The sequence below is a fragment of the Rhinoraja longicauda genome, chromosome 1 (assembly GCF_053455715.1).
Source record: "Rhinoraja longicauda isolate Sanriku21f chromosome 1, sRhiLon1.1, whole genome shotgun sequence".
Lineage (NCBI taxonomy): Eukaryota > Metazoa > Chordata > Chondrichthyes > Rajiformes > Arhynchobatidae > Rhinoraja > Rhinoraja longicauda.
Window position 1 is genome coordinate 40,017,980 of NC_135953.1, and position 20,349 is coordinate 40,038,328.

General features: G+C 37.6%; 1 protein-coding gene across 1 annotated transcript in view; it reads right to left on the minus strand.

Annotated features, from left to right (window-relative positions):
• Positions 1-20,349, minus strand: part of npr2 (natriuretic peptide receptor 2) — a 161,937-nt gene that overhangs the window by 1,266 nt on the left and 140,322 nt on the right. Inside the window, exons 20-22 of the mRNA XM_078396012.1 lie at positions 12,975-13,149; positions 9,358-9,456; positions 4,260-4,351 (exon numbers count right to left, since the gene is read on the minus strand). Coding sequence (XP_078252138.1) covers positions 4,260-4,351; positions 9,358-9,456; positions 12,975-13,149 — 366 coding nt within the window. The remainder of the gene's footprint in view (positions 1-4,259; positions 4,352-9,357; positions 9,457-12,974; positions 13,150-20,349) is intronic.

Genomic DNA, 20,349 nt, shown 5'->3' on the forward strand with positions numbered 1-20,349 from the left:
ATTTATCTGCAGATTTGTATTGATGCCAGAGCGAATGAAGGGAGAAAATGGAAAGTACTGGACTCCAAGAAAGAATTGGGATTAAATAGTTGTTCTTGCAGAGACCTGGCACGCACTTGATCAGCCAAATGGCATTCTTCCATGAATCTGATTCCAGCTACATCTAATGCTGTTGAATACCCACATTGTTGAAATTATATGGCACTGTTTTGAGATGGCAAAGGGGCAAATGTTTTGTTCCTTTAAATTAATGAGCTGTAGCTATAACTGGAACTTAAAATGGTTCATGAGAACACTTGTGAGATTTCCTTATTTTGTTTCTTTATAGTAATGCTTATTTTGGGCGACTATTTTTGGCATTTTGCTCATTTGAAAGCATTTGACTATAATGGAATGGGAAATGTCTGAACTTGAACAATTCCACATTTATATAATGTATTTCAAAAAGGTTAAACAGGGAAAAATATAATTAGCTGCATCAATTTTGAGTTTGCTCTTTATATGAAATGGCAAAATGGGAAATGGGAGCAAAATCAATTCTTTATTACACCAGTGAGCTGAAGGATCCCTTAGGATCTTAGAGGTTCATATCATTAACACACACATGATGCCCTTCAAGCAAAATGGCAAAATAATCAATTTCTGGGGAGTGGAATTAATTATTTTGTAAAATCTGGCAATTATATGATTTATTTGTTATACTGCGTTTTCCCTAATGATTTGATTGTAAACACGATTGCTTCAGATTGAAGGCATTTGGCTGAATTTCCTATGCAGTCAACTAAATTGATCACTCAACAAGCATTGACTCAATTGGACTGCAGCCCTGCAGTCCATGTGCCAAAATAATACTGACATTAATAGATTTTAAATTTGTGCTATTACAATTTGAAGGAACATGTTTTTTTCACTCCTTCAGAATCCCAGCTCCTATAATTTTGTCTTTCCCCAGCCCCCATCATTTATCAGACATAATCCAGCTCACAATGATTTCATGTCGCTGTTAATGCTTGTCCTCAGTCATTGATTGCCACAGAAGACGCTGAATGAAATTGTGATTCACATTCAATTTGCTTTCCTTCTGTCAGTTCTTTAGGAGTGAACCATTTTACGTACAGATTCGAGTTGAAGCAACTCTACAAGAGGAGTGAATTTCATTTCTTTACAAAGGAAAATTTAGAACTGATGGGATTGTAGAACTTTAAAATGTGAGAGGCATTGAAGGCTAAAGTTGAGCAAACGATTTAATCAGACTGTGAGCACAGAATTTAAAATGAGATACAGTCTTGAAATTTGAAAAGCGAATGGAAGGAAAAGGAAGCAGCTCTGAAGAGCAGGTTCTGTGACAAAAAAAGCGTAACAAACCTTTACATAAACTAAGCTGGAGGTGGTTTCCCATGAATTCTCTGTTTAAGGCATGATTGACCGAACTATGAAGGTCATATCAGCCTCGGTTGACTGATTTGATTTCAGAAAGGTGTTAGAATTGATACAGTTGGTCTCAAGAGTTACAGGACCAGACAAGGAGAAATGGACCTGGATTTTGATTTCTGAACATTATTCACCTATTATCGAGCATTATTCAACATTACTGACCTGCATCAAAATTGTATGTGTGGGTGTCTAAAGGGAAAAAAGTCTAGATGATTGGCATATTTTTCAAAGGACATGCTGCTAATGATATGAACCTGATATGAACCTCTAAGATCCTAAGGGATCCTTCAGCTCACTGGTGTAATAAAGAATTGATTTTGTTTAAGTTTACTGTATGTTTAAGTTTACTGTATGTAAACTTATATAACTATCACAGTTCAATAAAAAATATTATTAGCTATTATTTCATTTCCATGCCTTGGTGCAGAAACGAATGTTGTACCCTCGGGTAAAATAATGGTCAGAACCATTCTTATTCTTTTTTTTCTTAGAGCAATGACTGACTCATTGTAAAGTAGTTCTTGCACAATTAGATGCTTAAATATATGTATATGCAGATATATATTTGCATTAGAGTAATTGAGAGCAATCTCACTAGGTGGTATTTGGGTATCATTCACCTGATCTGAACTTACTGGTGGAAAGCTTGTTGACTAAAAGATTTTGAACTTTCTTAACATGCATTTGCACTGAAAAAGGCCACATCAATGACACCTATTGGGATAAATATTGCAACGCTCTGTTAGAAACACCCAATTTTCCAGTAGGTTTGAAAAAATTGAACTTTTACTGTTTTTGTCACGAACACAACTGGAGAAATCTTGGGCGCAAATTGTAGTTTAACTGATTATTGCGTAGTCAATGGAGTGACCAAATGTAGAAATCGCCTGATCACCACAAGCCAGAGGACTGAAGCATTAACATGGTTCATCCTATTTCTGTCATCTTTGCCAAACTGCCAATGCACACACATGCTGGAAGGCAACTAGCCAATTGGAAATGCAGTTGGACGTTTACCAGTTTTTCTACATGCAGAGAGAAGGTGATGAAGGCTTAATTGAGCAATCAGCATCAGCACAAACAATTTGTTTGAGGGGGCCAGGAGGAGGATTTGGCCATAAAAATATTTGCAACACAGTTTTCAAATGCATTATTACAGTGTCTGGCAGTGGTTACTTTGAGAACAACTGGTTCAGCTGCACTATGAGCAATGACATTATCAATGACTGGTACATGCTTAAGAAAGGTTTAGAGAGATATGGGCCAAACATGGGCTGGTGGGACTAGTATAGATGGACACCTTGTTCGGTATGGGAATGTTGGGCCAAAAGGTCTGTTTCCATGCTGTATGACTTTATGACTATAATTATAGGTTTCTAATATTGAGCTTTGCAAAATTTATCAGAATGTGTATTCCTAACAAGCAAATATAAGTGCGAGTTAAGCACGATTCAAGAGCATTAATCAACAAACTTTCCACTAAATTTGTTTCAACATAATGCTGATTGTCTATTTTCCAGCACACTCCAAACTTAGTCAAATAGAAAAAAACGGAATGATAATTAGCGGGTTTGCTGGGAAAACTCATCTCGGTTTCTATTTTAATCACCTTTTAGCCTGAAGATGACAACTGGTGTGAGATTACAGATCTACACATGAGAATAGGATTTCAGTTGATCATAAAAATGGCCTTACATGCAAATATGCAAAGCCACAGAGTGAGAATTAGGTAGCTACTCTCCATCATTTGTCAACTGGGAACAGTGGGAAAATTATCAGACTCCTGTTTAAATTAGTTTCGCATTTATTTTGGAATGTTGAGACTACCGTTGAATGCCTAGGTACTTTATTAAAAAAGCATAAAGTTTGATTGAATTGATTGAAAGATACAGTATGGAAACTGGCCCTTCAGCCCACCAAGTCCATGACGAACATTGATCATACAGCACACTAGTTATGTGCTACCCTACTTTTGCATCCACTCCCTATATACTAGATGCAATTTACAGAACCAACTAACCTATAAACCTACAAACCCACATATCTTTGGGATGTGAGTGGAAACCAGAGGGACTGAAAGAAACCCATGCCATCTCAGGGAGAACATGCAAACTCCACAAAAATAACACACAAGGTCAAATTTCGAATCTGGGTTTCTGGTCCTGCAATGTAATGACTCTACCAGCTTTGCCATTGCACTGCCCTGGAACATATGCAACTTCTTATTATGATATTGATCTCTGATGCTTGGATAGCAAATTACAGGATCAGGTCATTTATTGATAACATAAGTAACATTTTCATTCATTATATAAATTGAATAAAAATGATGGACAGGCAATTTATTTCAATGATTTACTGCCCATGTGGTAAAGGAAAAACTCCCACCAATGAAACTTAAAAGAATACGATGGGATTTTTCTTCTATTATTAAAATCTTTTGTATTATTTTTTGTGAAAGTGGCTCTAGGGCTTTCAAGTTACCCATTTTTTGTTTACAGGGCAAACATTAATTTTAATGCTAAAAGGGAAATATTTATTAATGGTGTTTCAAAAATATTTAATAACTTGTGGGGCATTCTGAAAGGGTAATGGAAATCACAATATAAAGTAATTATATTGTTCTCCCTTCAATTAAGAAGGAAATACTCTTCTTAATTTTGACCAGCTCTTTATTTATCACCACCATCATACCACCGACAATCCCAAAAGGTATTGTCAGCTTCTATCTTTCATGGTTTAAAACATGATTTAAGTTCAATCCATATCATCCATGGCTGTGATTATGAGAGTTGTGCTAAACCATAACTTGCATATAAATTTACCTTCATTTCAACGTCCCCGCGTAGATCGAGTTTAAAACTTCCAAACTCATCCAAAACATTTTTGGTCATTGAGGATACATGGATTTTTAATGCTAACAAATAAAAAAAGGTAAAATGTCAACAATAGGATGAGGATAGAAAATCACTAAAACTAGTTTTCTTGATTTTGACTTTTGGGTATTAGGTTTTACTGCCAAATCCTTAATAAAATTTTCATTTGAGGAATTGTTTAGCTGAAGGGTTCAGCTTAGCCCTGGACGATTATTTAGCCTCAGAGGATTCTCGCAGCTGGTTCAGATAACTATTGAATTTCAAGGGTATATTACCTCAAAGTTAAATTCTCGGATAATCTGTCCTAAAATCGATTTGTGGTTTGTAAATTTGTCTAATGCCCATGGTCGATATAACTATTAACACATTTCCAAATGAAATAAAATATTTTTGCTACCATTTAGATATATTCCCCTTCTGATTTCTAACATAGAATATAGAACATTATAGCACAGTAATAGGCCCACAATGTCTGTGCCGAAAATGATGCCAAGACCAATTTTACTGACCTGTACATAATCTATATCCCTCCATTCCATGTATCTCCATATGCCTAACCAAAAGGCTCTTAAATACCACTATTGCATCTGCTTCAACCACCAATCCTGGCAGCACGTTGCAGACACTCACCGCCCTCTGTGGACAAAACTTGCCCCAGAACTCAGCTTTAAACTTTGCCTCTCTCACCTGTCATTGCAAAGAAAACAATCCAAGTCTGTCCAACATCTTCATGTAGCTAATAACCCCTAATCTAGCCTTGTTTTATACATACACGCATATATATATATATATATATATATATATATACTCTTAACATATGAAATGTATAAATAATCTATACATTATTATACAATAATAATTAATATTATTATTATTGAGCCATTATCTATGATAGCTCCCAGATCATTCCCATCAGTACCATTCTCTACACTTTTATTCTCTGCAATCTATTCTCTTTCACTGCCCATCAACTTTTCCTGGTTCTTTTGTCACCTACCAACTTGAGGGTCAATCTTGCAGGAGCCAGCTAACCTACTTTGTAACAATGTCATTGGAACAATGTTCAAACACAGTCAAACAGTCAACTGTGAATTCAAACTGATCATCTTTGAGTAAATTCAGTTTGCCGGCACTATCAATGACCCATTTCATTATTTTACTGATGAATGGGTTTGGGTAGAAATGGGCTGGGTTACATTGGATTTATTTTGTTTGTTGTTGTATGTGCCTGGACATTGAATTTAATCTCTATTCAATGTGCCAAACCATAGTTGTATTCAGCTCCAATGCCAAATATTATGTAATTAGCAGAGTACACACAGAAATAAATGCCCTGAGATCCATGAGCCACCATTTAATGAACATTTTAAAGGCTACTTGCTGACGGTTTATGTCAAGCACATTCTCTGGACCAGAGTAGTGTTTAAGTATTTTGCAAAGAGTCCTGAAGCCTCCAAATTAAATGCATTGAAAAGTAAAAACAATATTTCTCCTCCATAGACACTGGCCTAATATCACAATATATTATGTGGAAAAATAGGCACACATAGAAAAAGCAATGTCGCTTTTGTGGATAGACTCAAAAAGCTGGAGTAACTCAGGGGTTGAGGCAGCATCTCTGGAGAGAAGGAATTGGTGACGTTTCGGGTTGAGACCCTTCTTCAGACTAGTTAGGGGTAAGGGAACCCCAGAGATGTACATGGTGACGTAGAGAGATAAAGAACAATGAATGAAAGCTACGCAAAATAGTAATGATGATAAAGGAAACAGGCCATTAGCTGAACTAACAGCGGGACAGGCAGCTTTTGTGGGTTGGGATGATGGGAGGGATTTAGCTGGAAGAGGGGTCAAAGAACTGGACAAGATTACAATGACTGGGCAATCAAATTGGTGGATGTAATGATAGATTAGAAGAAATTATGGTATAGACAAACATTTGTGGATTAACCACCTCTCCTAATCATTTTATTCGTTCATCCCTTTGGTTAACAATCATAGAAACATAGAAAATGTGTGCTGGAGAAGGCCATTCGGCCCTTCGAGCCAGCACCGCCATTCATTGTGATCATGGCTGATCGTCCACAATCAATAACCCATGCCTGCCTTCTCCCCATATCCCTCGATTCCACTAGCCCCTAGAGCTCTATCTAACTCTCTCTTAAATCCATCCAGTGATTTGGCTTCCACTGCCCACTGCGGCAGAGAATTCCACAAATTCATAACTCTCCGGGTGAAAACGTTTTTTCTCACCTCAGTTTTAAATGGCCTCCCCTTTATTCTAAGACTGTGGCCCCTGGTTCTGGACTCGCCCAACATTGGGAACATTTTTCCTGCATCTAGCTTGTCCAGTCCTTTTATAATTTTATATGTTTCTATAAGATCCCCTCTCATCCTTCTAAACTCCAGTGAATACAAGCCTAGTCTTTTCAATCTTTCCTCACATGACAGTCCCGCCATCCCAGGGATCAATTTCGTGAACCTACGCTGCACTGCCTCAATTACAAGGATGTCCTTCCTCAAATTAGGAGACCAAAACTGTACACAATACTCCAGATGTGGTCTTACCAAGGCCCTATACAACTGCAGAAGAAACTTTACTCCTACACTGAAATTCTCTTGTTATGAAGGCCAACATTCCATTAGCTTTCTTCACTGCCTGCTGTACCTGCACGCCAACTTTCAGTGACTGGTGTACAAGGACACCCAGGTCTCGCTGCACCTCCCCCTTACCTAACCTAACTCCATTGAGAAAATAATCTGCCTCCTTGTTTTTGCAGCCAAAGTGGATAACCTCACATTTATCTATATTATACTGCATCTGCCACGCATCTGCCCACTCACTTAACCTGTCCAGGTCACCCTGCAACCTCCTAACATCCTCTTCACAGTTTACACTGCCATCCAGCTTTGTGTCATCCACAAACTTGCTAGTGTTGCTTCTAATTCTCTCTTCCAAATCATTAATATATATGGTAAACAGTTGCGGCCCCAACACCGAGCCTTGCGGCACTCCACTCGCCACTGCCTGCCATTCTGAAAAGGACCCGTTTACTCCCACTCTTTGCTTGCTGTCTGCCAACCAATTTTCTATCCATGTCAACACCCTACCCCCAATACCATGTGCTCTAATTTTAGTCACCAATCTCCCGTGTGGGACCTTATCAAAGGCTTTCTGAAAGTCTAGATACACTACATCCACTGGCTCCCCTTCATCCATTTTACTTGTCACATCCTCAAAACATTCCAGATCAGTCAAGCATGATTTCCCTTTCATAAAACCATGCTGACTTGGACTTATCCTTTTACTGCTATCCAAATGCACCGTTATTACCTCTTTAATAATTGACTCCAGCATCTTTCCCACCACCGAAGTCAGGCTAACTGGTCTGTAATTCTCCTTTTTCTCTCTCGCTCCTTTCTTGAAAAGTGGGATAACTTTAGCTATCCTCCAATCCACAGGAACTGATCCTGAATCTATTGAACATTGGAAAATGATCACCAATGCATCCACTATTTCTAGAGGCACCTCTCTGAGGACCCTGGGATGCAGACCATCAGGCCCAGGGGATTTATCATCCTTCAGTCCCATTAGTCTACCCAATACTATTTCTTGCCTAATGAAAATTTCTTTCAGTTCCTCTACACCCCTAGATCCTCTGTCCTCCAATACATCTGGGAGATTCTTTGTGTCTTCTTTAGTGAAGACAGATCCGAAGTACCTGTTCAACTCTTCTGCCATTTCCTTGTTACCCATAATAATTTCACCCATGTCTGCCTTCAAGGGACCCACATTTGATTTTGCTACTCTTTTTCTCACCTCTTTTTAAATCAACACCAGATTTTAAATTAATAATTGATCTAGCATTACTTTTGGTGAACAATTGCACTCGGCCTGCGGTGGCCAACTGCATCTCCCAGTTGCTATCCATTTAACTCCCTTCCCATTTCCATGCTGACCCTTCTGTCCTGGGCCTCCTCCATTGCCAGTGTGAGGCCACACACATACTGGAAAAACAGCACCTTATGTTCCTCGGGTAGTTTGCAACTAATGGGGTAAATATTGGATTCTCTAATTTTAGGTAACTTCTAACTAACCTTCCCCCCTCACCTTATTTTCTCCCCTACATCCACCCTCTGTCTCCCCCCCCCCCCCCCCCCTCCTCCCTGCCCTGGACCCCACCTGAACTCCCATCTAATTTTCCCTTCCACCTGTTCCCCTCACTCCTGGTTTCCTCCTTCTGGCTTCACAATCTGCAACTTCTCAAACTTGTCTCACACCTACTGTTATCTCTGGCCTTTGTTCCAACCATCTCCCTGTCAAAATATCCCCCCTCACCTGTGTTGATCTATCACCGGCCATGCTTCGTCCTGCCTCTTCCCTTTTCCAGCTTTGGACTCCCCCACAATCAGTCTGGAGAAGAGTCTTGACCTGAAACATCACCTATCCATGTTCCCCAGAGATGCTGCCTGACCTGCTGAGTTATTCTAGCACTTTGTGCCCTTTTGTGTACTCACCACCATCTGCAGTGATTTATTTCTGGCATTAATTACTGTTGCAAAAGAGAACATTGGAGTATTTAAGTTCATTTCTGAAAGGCCTGGCTCTAATCTTTTGGCTACCTAAAGTCTCCAAACAGCAACAATAGCATTATCAGATCCAATTAATATCTCTTGCGCTTTTCTTTCAACTGAATAAATCAACTCAGATAAGAATCAGCTACTAATCATTACTTCAATCAAACTGCTTTCAGAATGGATAGTCAGACTGACAAAAATGGCTTTTAAATACATCACAAAAATATTTCATTATAAGATGGATATGGTGGGAATGGAGGGGTATGGATCACGAGTAGGCATCTGAAATTACTTTATCTTGGCATTATGTTCAGCACTATCATAGTTGGCCAAATGACCTGTTCCTTTGCTGTGCTTTTCGATGTTCTATGTTCTATGAAACGTTCATTATATAAGCATAAAAGACTGAGTTTTCAGTATGCATTAGATTAAATGCTAAGCTTGATTTGGTTTTTGCTTAAAACTCACTTACCCTCTCCAGTAGATTCCATACGAGATGCTGTATTTACAGTGTCTCCAAATAGACAGTAACGAGGCATTTTTAACCCAACAACCCCTGCACACACTGGACCTGTTCAAATTATGAAAAAGAAAAAATTGTTCCCAATTATTTTAAGTCATTTGTACAATTAAAGAAATTATTTAAACACCAGGATGTTTCACTCTGGATATTTTTGGAAAGGGGACAAACAATGAATTATTTAAAACATCTTAAATAATGTCTCCAAAATAACTCCAATACGTGTTTCTTTTGGCGGAACTTTGTCTATGATCACATGGTCATGAAACATTAATTCACTCCCAAGGTGAAACAAATTTGAATGCCTCGTTTTTAACTATAATGTTACCTTCAAAGATGCTTTTGACTCTGGAATGGAATGCAGTATTACAAATGAGACAGAGGCCTTGGCAAACAGTGAAGCACAGTTTGGGAAGTGGTCTTACATGAGTTGGGGGGAGGTGGATGTGGAAATAGGACACTGTTCTTGGTTAGGGGGTCACGTCCAATCATTAACACAGTTTTAGCACTGTTGTCTCCCATTTGCAGTAGGTGCACCAAAGAAATAATTCCTCAAGCTCAATCACTGTGTTCTCCAGAGGAGGAAATCTGCCATCCTTATCTCGTCTCATTTATGCAAGACCCCAGAACCACCTAAACCTTGCTAGTAAATAGAAAGATAATTGGAGATTGTCTATAAATTATGGTTGGTCTAATTACATTGTTTAGATTAACTAAATAACAGGATAACAATCAACTAGTTAACAGTTTAAGGATAGCGGAGTCAGGGGGTATGGGGAGAAGGCAGGAATGGGGTACTGATTGAGAATGATCAGCCATGATCACATTGAATGGCGGTGCTGGCTCGAAGGGCCGAATGGCCTCCTCCTGCACCTATTGTCTATTGTCTATAGTTTACGACAAGTAAATGAAAAATTAATCTCTTTGAGGATACTGTCTTAGAAATCTGACAATGCAATCAAGGACCATTAACACCACTTTTTTTTTCCTCTCTCCTGTCGGGCAGAAGATCAATAAGTCGAAAGCAAATACCATTAGATTCAAGAACAGCTTCTTTCCCGCTGTTATTAAACTCTTGATTGGTCCTCCCGTTATGCTAGGGATGAATTCCCAATCTTCCAATGTGCTTTGTTGCTGCCCTTGCACTCTAACTTTCACTGCAGCTGTAACACTATATTCTGTGCTCTGTTTATTTCCTCTTTTGCATTACCTGATATATTTATGCATGCTAATGATTTGCCTGGATAGCATGCCAAACAAAAAATTTCAACGTATTTCAGAACAGATGGCAATAATAAACCAATGCCTATCATATCATTTCTCAGCTTCTAAGCCACTGAAGGAAGCAGTCCTGATTGAAGGATTTTTTTTTCACCTTTTTTTATGGTAAATTAATAATTATGTGTTACTCTCTCCCTAATTAGATTTTTCCTTTTGCATTTTATTAAAATCTTCACCAGGACGAGCACTTAGATGTCCACCACTGACACACAATGACAAGATTTTGTAACATGAATGTCACAACATTTCCTTTTTTTTTGTTTCCTCTCTTAAATCACAGATTAATATCATAATGCAATTTTGTAGGTAGTGACCATTGCAGGGTACCTTGCTAAGATGAACATTCATAGCACAAGACTCTTGACAGAAAAGGGGGGAAATAGCAACAGTCCTTCACTTGGCCCATTGTCTGTGACACAGTGAAAGAGTGCAACCTCTGCAAAATCACAACCAGTAGATTGTGTTTCCAAGCAGTGTTTCTGAATAGTAAAATCTAAAAAACATAGCACAAAAAGTAAGGAAATTTGTGTTTGGTAGATTATTTCTTTGTTGTAACAATGGTTCTTGGCAATAAATCTTATACCGTTGGAAAGCCTGTTTATTTCCCTTTTAAATGGTGCCACATTTGTAAGGAACATGCATTTGTGGGATGAGCAGCAGATCTGAGTATATGGGTTGCGCCCATGAAAAATTTGCCAAATCTTCTCTGCCAATGCCAAACAGCTTATTCTGCTGTTGCTATTGACTCTTGTTTTGCGCTTCTGGTACCCCCAGGTGCTGACAATCAGGTGCCTGATTGGCACCTGATTGGCAGCATCTGTGAGCATGGGCCCTGATACAGTGGTCAGTAGGTGTCTGCTCCAAGAATCGGCATGCCACGTTTGACTGATCTGGATAGGGCCCCTGCGATAGGGCAACTTCAAGCTGGTGTTTAGCAAAACCAAGTTGTGGCATTATTTGGAGTGAGCCCTAGTACCATCTCCATAGTGAAGGCCAAGTTCCATATAACGGGGGATGTCAGAGCCAGGCCGCGAAGTGGGCGTCCCAAGAAGACGACACCCGAAGAAGACCGTTTCCTCACCCTGTCAGCACTTAGGAACCGTAGGCCATCTTCTACAGATTTGCAGTCATGGTTTGCAGGACGATATGGCCGACGGCTCTCTGCCCAGACAATTTGGAACAGACTGCACGCAGCCGATCTCCGGTCTCGTAGGGCTGCCAGGAGACCTGCCATGACTGCCCTTCACCGTCAGGCCCGTTTGCGCTGATGTCGGCAACACGTGCACTGGAACCTGAACATGTGGAGGAACGTTATGTTCAGCGATGAGTCCAGATTCTGCCTACGGCAGTTGGATCATAGGGTCAAAGTGTGGAGAAGACGCGGAGAACGCTATGCCGATTGCTGCACCGATAGAGTAACATCTTTTGGTGGAGGCAGTGTGATGGTGTGGGGCGGCATCTCCCTCACTGGAAAAACGAGGCTTGTCATCATTGGAGGCAATCTCAATGCAGAGAGATATCGAGATGAGATTCTGCAACCAGTGGCAATCCCATATCTCCACAGTCTGGGACCGAACTCTATCCTCCAAGATGACAATGCTCGCCCCCACAGAGCAGGGTTTCTCAGAGACTACCTCCAGAATTTGGGAGTGGAGAGGATGGAATGGCCTGCCAGCAGTCCTGACCTCAACCCCATTGAACACTTGTGGGATCAGCTTGGGCGTGCTGTTCGTGCCAGAGTGACCAACACAACCACGTTGGCTGACTTGCGACAAATGCTGGTTGAAGAATGGGATGCCATCCCACAACAGTGTGTGACCAGGCTGGTGACCAGCATGAGGAGGAGGTGCCAGGCTGTTGTGGCTGTGTATGGTTCTTCCACATGCTACTGAGGCTCCTGTTTATTAAATGAATACATTGTTAAATTGCCAATATATCTTGTTTCTTCAGACTTCAATCATCCAATCCACCAAACAACACCGAACAAGAGTCAATGACAGAATAAGCTGTTTGGCATTGGCAGAGAAGATTTGGCAGATTTTTCATGGGCGCAACCCACATACTCAGCTCTGCTGCTCATCCCACAAATGCATGTTCCTTACAAATGTGGCACCATTTAAAAGGGAAATAAACAGGCTTTCCAACGGTATAAGATTTATTGCCAAGAAGCATTGTTACAACAAAGAAATAATCTACCAAACACAAATTTCCTTACTTTTTGTGCTATGTTTATGAAGAATAGCTATATCATCCAAGTGAGAACCACGTCTTATATGAACTTAATTTACCTGTGTGCATTCCTATTCTTAGCTTTAGCTGGTCTTTGGGCTTATGTCGTATTTTAAATGATCTCACTGCATCCAGTAATGCTAAGGACATTCTGGCAATCTCTCGTGCATGGAGTTTTCCATTCCGTACTGGGAGCCCAGATACAACCATATAGGCATCTCCAATTGTTTCCACCTATCATTGAGAATACAAGCACAGCATTAGTTGAAGCTACTTAACATGGAAAGACTACCTATTCTCCAGTAGTGCAGTAAAGTGAAACAGTAAATGTTACTGTAGAACATTTGGTTCCAGAAGTTCACTGAGTTTATTTCTTGATCTAAAATTGACATAAGATCCCCCACAGAAGTGAGCAAATGGACACCTTTGGCTCCTTGCACTGTTTCCTCAAATTCCAGTTCATTCAACTATAGGAGGCGTACAGTACAGAATTGATTCTTTTTTACCCAAATCCTTTGAATGCTGGATCAATCATCCTATTTCATTTTTAAAAGCTGCATTGGTGTTAGTTCCAAGACACTGTGCTTTTTACCTCTTTCTCCTTAATTTATCGTAAATTAATAATTGTCTTTTACACTCTCCCGAATTCATTCTTTTTCCTCTTGCATTTTATTAAAATCTTTCAGAGTTTTATATGGTTTAAAAGATTACAACAAATGGTGAGAGGAATTTGACCAGCTGTTTAGTTTAGAGATACAGCATGGAAACAGGCCCTTTGGCCCACCGAGTCCGTGCCCACCAGTGATTCCTGCACACTCACACTATCCTACGCGCACACTAGGGACAATTATTTTTACAATTTTAGCAAGTCAGTTAGCCTACAAACCTGTACTTCTTTGGAGTGTGGAAGGAAACTGGAGCACCGAGAGAAAACCCACGCAGGTCAAGGGGATAACGTACAAATTCCATACAGACAGCACCCGTAGTCAGGATTGAACCCGGGTCTCTGGCGCTGTAAGGCAGCAATTCTATCGCTGCACCCTTCGCTGTTCTACTGAGCCTATCCGTATCATCGTGGTGCAATTTGTCCACACCACTGTCTCCATTCGTAGAATTTCTCCACCCCACCAGAACACCATCCTGTTTACTGGAACCAATCCTCTAGAAAATGTGTCAACATTTGTGATGATAAGCATGCATATTTTATAAGAAAAGCAGCTTTACAGCAATACTGTAATGCAGTTGCTTAATTAATTTTAATAATGTAAAAAAATGTTAAGTAAATGGTCTAATTGATATGTAGCCTTATTCAACCTACTGAAAAGAGAAAAACAATGAAATTAGTGAGATCTTTAAAGCATAAATGAAGGTATACAACTATTCTTATTGCAATTATCAAATCTTTGAAAGTTATATTTAATGCCAATTTCCATCCCTCTGGAGGCAAAACATATTGCCTAATGCTGGGTCGTAGCTCTCTCTCTGCTGTCACCCTTTAATACTTTGCAGATTTGGTCATTCCTAATGGCTGTGCTTGGACAGTAATTTCAAAAGGCCGTTCGACCAAGCACAGGATGGGTTTTTTTTTTTTGAGATAAATTTTTTATTGGAGATAGGTACATCTTTACAGTCATACATTTTTAAATTGATAATATTGTCAATTATTATTATATTGTCTCCAATACATTTTGCCCCCTTTTTTTTTAAACTAGATAGAACTAAAGAAATAGATGAAGTAAAGAAAGAAAAGAGAGAGAAGCAAAATAAAAACAAAAACAAAAACAAATTATAAAGATAAGGAAAAAGTTAGTTAAAGAAGAATGGAAAAGTTTATTAAAATAACAAAAACTTCATTCGAGAGATATATACATACATTTCAAAGTATAGCATTTCATCCATTCTTTAGTCCGAGTGCTAGTCAGGTTCCTGTGCTGAACCATTCTGACCCTTTAAGTAATCAATAAAAGGAGACCATATTCCAATGAATAATTCCTGTTTGTCCAACAGGGAAAATCTGATTCTTTCCACGTTTAAGGTCTCCGTCATTTCTATAATCCACATTTTGATTGTGGGGACCGTAGGGCCTTTCCAAAATTTTAGAATTAATTTTTTTCCCGTTATTAAACTATAATCCATAAAGTTTCTTTGTATTGTTCTAAATGTTTGATTTAATTCTAATATTCCGAGTATAATTAATTTTGGATCTGGGTCCAATTGTGTGCTGGTTACTTTAGATATTATGCTAAAAATATTTACCCAGAATTTTTTAATTTTTATACAGTTTGCGAACATATGAAATAATGTAGCTTCTAAATGTTGACATTTATCACATTTAGGTGAGATATGTTGGAAAATTTTATGTAGTTTTGTTTTTGAATAGTGTAACCTATGTATTACTTTAAATTGTATTAGAGAATGTCTGGCGTTTAGTGAACACTGATGTATATGTTGCAAACTTTCTTCCCAAGTATCTTTCGTAATTACTTGGTTTAATTCTTTTTCCCATTTTTGTCTGTATAAGTCCGTGGAGGGAATGTCACTGTCTAATAAGATATTATATATATAAGATATTAATTTTTCTGTATTAGGATGTTTGTTCCAACATTCATCAAGAATTTCTGAATTTCTAATTCGAAAATTTTGGGAGTTCGATTTTACATAATCTCTAAGTTGAAGATATCTGAAATAATCATTTCCACGAAGACCATAAGTCTGTTGCAACTCCTGAAATGTCAGAAAGGTGCCTTCCTTATAAAGTTGTCCCATATTTTTAATTCCATAATCCTTCCATTGTGTAAAACCCCCGTCTACCCATGAAGGCTTAAACAAAGGATTATTCACAATTGGAAGAAAAAGTGATAAATTATCTAATTTTAATGTCTTTTTTAATTGTTTCCAAATTCGTGTAGCACTAAATATTATAGGGTTTTCCCTATAAATTTTTTTGTTTAATTTAGACGTAGCAAATAATATCGAACCAATATCAAAAGGTAAACAATCTTCCTTTTCCATTTTTAACCAGTCTGGTTGATGATCTATTTCTTCCAACCAGAAATTCATATTTTTAATATTAACTGCCCAGAAATAAAACAAAAAATTGGGTAAAGCCAGGCCTCCATTTATTTTTGATTTACACAAGTGTCTTTTGTTTATCCTATGATTCTTATAATCCCAGATAAAATCATTAACAATAGAGTCCAATTTTTAAAAAAAGTTTTTTGTCAGATATATCGGAATTGTCTGAAAAAGGTATAATATTTGCGGTAAAAAAATCATTTTTATGGCATTAATTTTGCCAACCATTGAGATAGGGAGTGTTTTCCAATATTGAATATTCTTATGTAGTTTGTTCAGTAATGGGGGGAAATTTGCTTTAAATAATGATGTATATATCTTAGTTACATAGATACCTAAATATTTAAATTTTTCATTTACTATTTTAAATGGAAATTGTTGTATTATCTGCTTATTATGTTCCCTTATTGGCATAATTTCGCTTTTATTCCAATTTATTCTGTATCCTGAAAATGAACCAAATTGGGTTATTAGCTTTAATAGGTTTGGAATACTAATTTCTGGTTTTGTGATGTAAATTAATACGTCATCTGCGTATAGAGAAATTTTATTCACTGTGTCCTTTGTGTTATATCCATGTATTTCCGGATGCCCCCTAACTCTTTCTGCCAGTGGCTCAATAGCAAGCGCAAATAATAATGGGGATAACGGGCATCCTTGTCTACAACCTCTAGATAGGCTAAATTTCGATGACAACCTTTGATTTGTAAATATTCTGGCCGTGGGATTTGTATATAACAGTTTTATCCATGTACAGAATTTCTCCCCTAGTTGCATATTTTCCATCACCGAAAATAAATAAGACCATTCAACCTGATCAAATGCTTTTTCAGCATCAAGTGAGATTATTGCTAGATCTTCATTAATAATTCTCTTGGAATATATAATATTAAATAATCTTCTTAGATTATAGTATGTGTATCGTTTCTGAATGAAGCCTGTTTGGTCAGGGTGTATTAATTTATTCATCACTGTACTTAATCTATACGCTAGTATTTTAGTTAAAATTTTTTGATCTGTATTTAAAAGTGCAATTGCTCTGTATGATCCCGGATCTTCCGGATCTTTATCAGCTTTAGGAATGAGTGTTATTATAGATTCATTTAGAGTGTCTGGAAGTTTCTGTTGAGTATATATATACTCATACAGTCTATGTAAACGTGGGCTAAGCAAATCATAAATTTTTTTATAAAATTCGGAGCCTAAACCATCTGGTCCTACTGCTTTACCATTTTTTAAAGAACCAATAGACTCCTCAATATCCTTTGTCGTAATCTCCCTTTCTAATACTTCTCTATCGTTTGAATCTAAACCTTTTAAATTACATTTTTTTAAAAAGTCTGCTATTCCTTCTGATTGTGCTACGGTTTTAGTTGAATAAAGGCTCTGATAATATTGGAGAAATCTATCATTTATGTCCTTGGGCATTTTTAATAATTCTCCTGTCTCTGTTCTAATTTTATGAATTATTTTTTCCCCTTCCATTTTTCGTAACTGACGTGCTAATAGTTTTTGTGGTTTGTCTCCAAATTCAAAATGTAATTGTTTTGTTTTTTGATAGAGTTTTATTACTTGTTCTGAATACATTTTATTTAATTTATATTTCAATACCGCAATTTTATTATATTTTAGAGTAGATGGCATTCTCGCATTTTCTATATCTAGTTGTTTGATTTCACTTTCCAATGTTTGTTGCTTAATCCTGTTCTCTTTATTGTAAAAAGCTTGAGCAGAAATTAATGTACCTCGAACATACGCTTTAAACGTTTCCCACATAAGAGAAATAGGTGTGTCAGGGTTGTCATTTGCCTCAAAAAATATTTGAATCTGTTTAATAATATATTCCTGGCATGACTTTTCGTTCACAATTTGTGGGTTAAATCTCCAATATGCTTGTTTCTCGGACATTCCATTTAATTTAATCATGAATGTTAAAGGTGCATGATCTGAGATTATAATATTATGGTATTTTGAATTATAAGTAAGTGAGATAAGTTTAGCGTCGACCAAAAAATAATCTATTCTTGAATAGGTTTTATGTACAGGTGAATAAAATGAGTATTCTCGTCCAGTTGGGTTTTCCACTCTCCAAACATCTTTAATATTACTAGTGTCCATATATGCATTTAATAAGTCACTGGAATGTGATTTGGTTTTCCTTTGTCTTGTTGATCTGTCTAAATAGGAATCTAAAGTACAATTTAAATCTCCTCCAATTACTAAGTTATGTTGTGCCATTTCCGGAATGCAGTTAAATATTTTCTTAAAGAACAGTGGACTATCAAAGTTTGGTCCATATACATTAACAAAAATCATTTTTTGTGCATTTAATTCTCCTATTACAATAATGTATCTGCCATCCTTATCGGTTATAGTTGATGTATGTTTGAATAAAGTACCTTTCCGAAATAATATTGCTACGCCTCTTGATTTATGTGTAAAAGAAGAATGATATGTTTTATCTATCCATTTAGCTTTCAGCCTATGCTCAGCATCTTTTTTTAAATGTGTTTCTTGGATGAAAATCACGTCAGCTTTAATTGCTTTTAAATGTGCTAATACTTTACCTCTCTTAATTGGTTCATTAATACCTTTAACGTTCCAACTGCAAAACGTTATTCCTTCGTTCCCCGTATTCATTTTTAAATCTTGCATTTTTTTGTCTATGGGGGTCTATAATAGAGCCCATGGTTCAGTTCAACAGACCCGACCCCGCACCCGAACACTGAATAGATGAATTTTAAGACTCTTAAATGCCTCTCACATATATATCTCCTTTGCTCCAATTTATAACTCCGTTCAAACTGAAAATAATAATGATAGTTTGTAATAGAAAAAAAAAGAGAATAGATTAAGAAATTAGTATTGTGCACAAAGAAGGAAAAAACTACATCTAATGTTAGTGCAGTTAGTGCTAGCCATACTAGCATGGCTACCCATCTACCGACTTCCGTAGTTGATGGGTTTTAATAGATAATTTTACTTTCATCAGCATCTCTATCTCCCGGCAAGGGTAATAGGAGAGTGTTCAAAAGCCAAAACCATGTTTGAATATTTTTGTTCTTTGTAGTTGGCTTCAATAACACAATCTAGTTTCCTCTGCTGTTTTGGAAATCAGCAAATCTAGTACTACCCAGTGAATGAAGGAGAATAAATGATCAATCGACAATCATAGTGAGCTGCCAACTACTCTACACAACATTGGCTTTGTTGTGGTATTCATATTGCATGGTTTTGCTGCTATGTGCAGACTGAAATATAACGGCTTATATTTACTGGAATTTAGAAGGATGAGAGGGGATCTTGTAGAAACATATAAAATTATTAAGGGATTAGACAGGCTAGATGCAGGAAAAATGTTCCCAGTGTTGGGGGAGTCCAGAACTAGGGGTCACAGTTTAGGAAAAACTTTTCCACCCAGAGAGTTGTGAATCTGTGGAATTCTCTGCCACGGAAGGCAGTGGAGGACACTTCACTGGATGTTTTCAAGAGAGAGTTGGATCTGGCTCTGAGGGCTAAAGTAATCAAGGGATAAGGGGAGAAATCAAGAATGGGGTACTGATTCTGGATGATCAGCCATGATTTATTCATTGATCAGACTGAAGAAGGGTCTCGACCCGAAACGTCACCCATTCCTTCTCTCCCGAGATGCTGCCTGACCTGCTGAGTTACTCCAGCATTTTGTGAATAAATCGATTTGTACCAGCATCTGCAGTTATTTTCTTATATGATCAGCCATGATCTGGCTCGAAGGGCAGATTGGCCTACTCCTGCACCTATTGTCTATGTTTCTATCTGGTTAAATTACAGAATCATTTAGGTGTTCAAAGCAGATCTTTCAGTTTCAGTTTAGTTTATTGTCACGTGTACCGAGGTACAGTGGAAAGCTTTACACTTTACCCTGCATTTGCAGTGAGATCTTTGCATTTTACCAAGAGTATAGAACATATAGAACAGTACAGTACAGAGCAGGAGAAGACCCTTCAGCCCACAATCTCTGTGCTGGACATAATGCCAAGTTAAACAAATCTCCACTGCCTGCAATGAAACATAGAACAGTAGAGTAAAGGAACAGGATGCAGTAAATGCATAACATGCATATAAGTAAAGGCCAACACACGAGAGAACCGTATCAAATGATAAAACAAAAATTGTGTAATGGTAATTGCATTGACCATTGTGGCAATTTGCAGCTTCAAGTGTGAAATTGTTTCAGAACAGATACATTGGAAATTAATCTCCCTATAATCAAATTTTAATAAATGATCTGAAATGAGTTCAGAAATATTTGACATAGTAACATTACCTAAACAAATTATGTTTTCAGCACATGAAATAATATAAAAAGTAAGTAGCAAA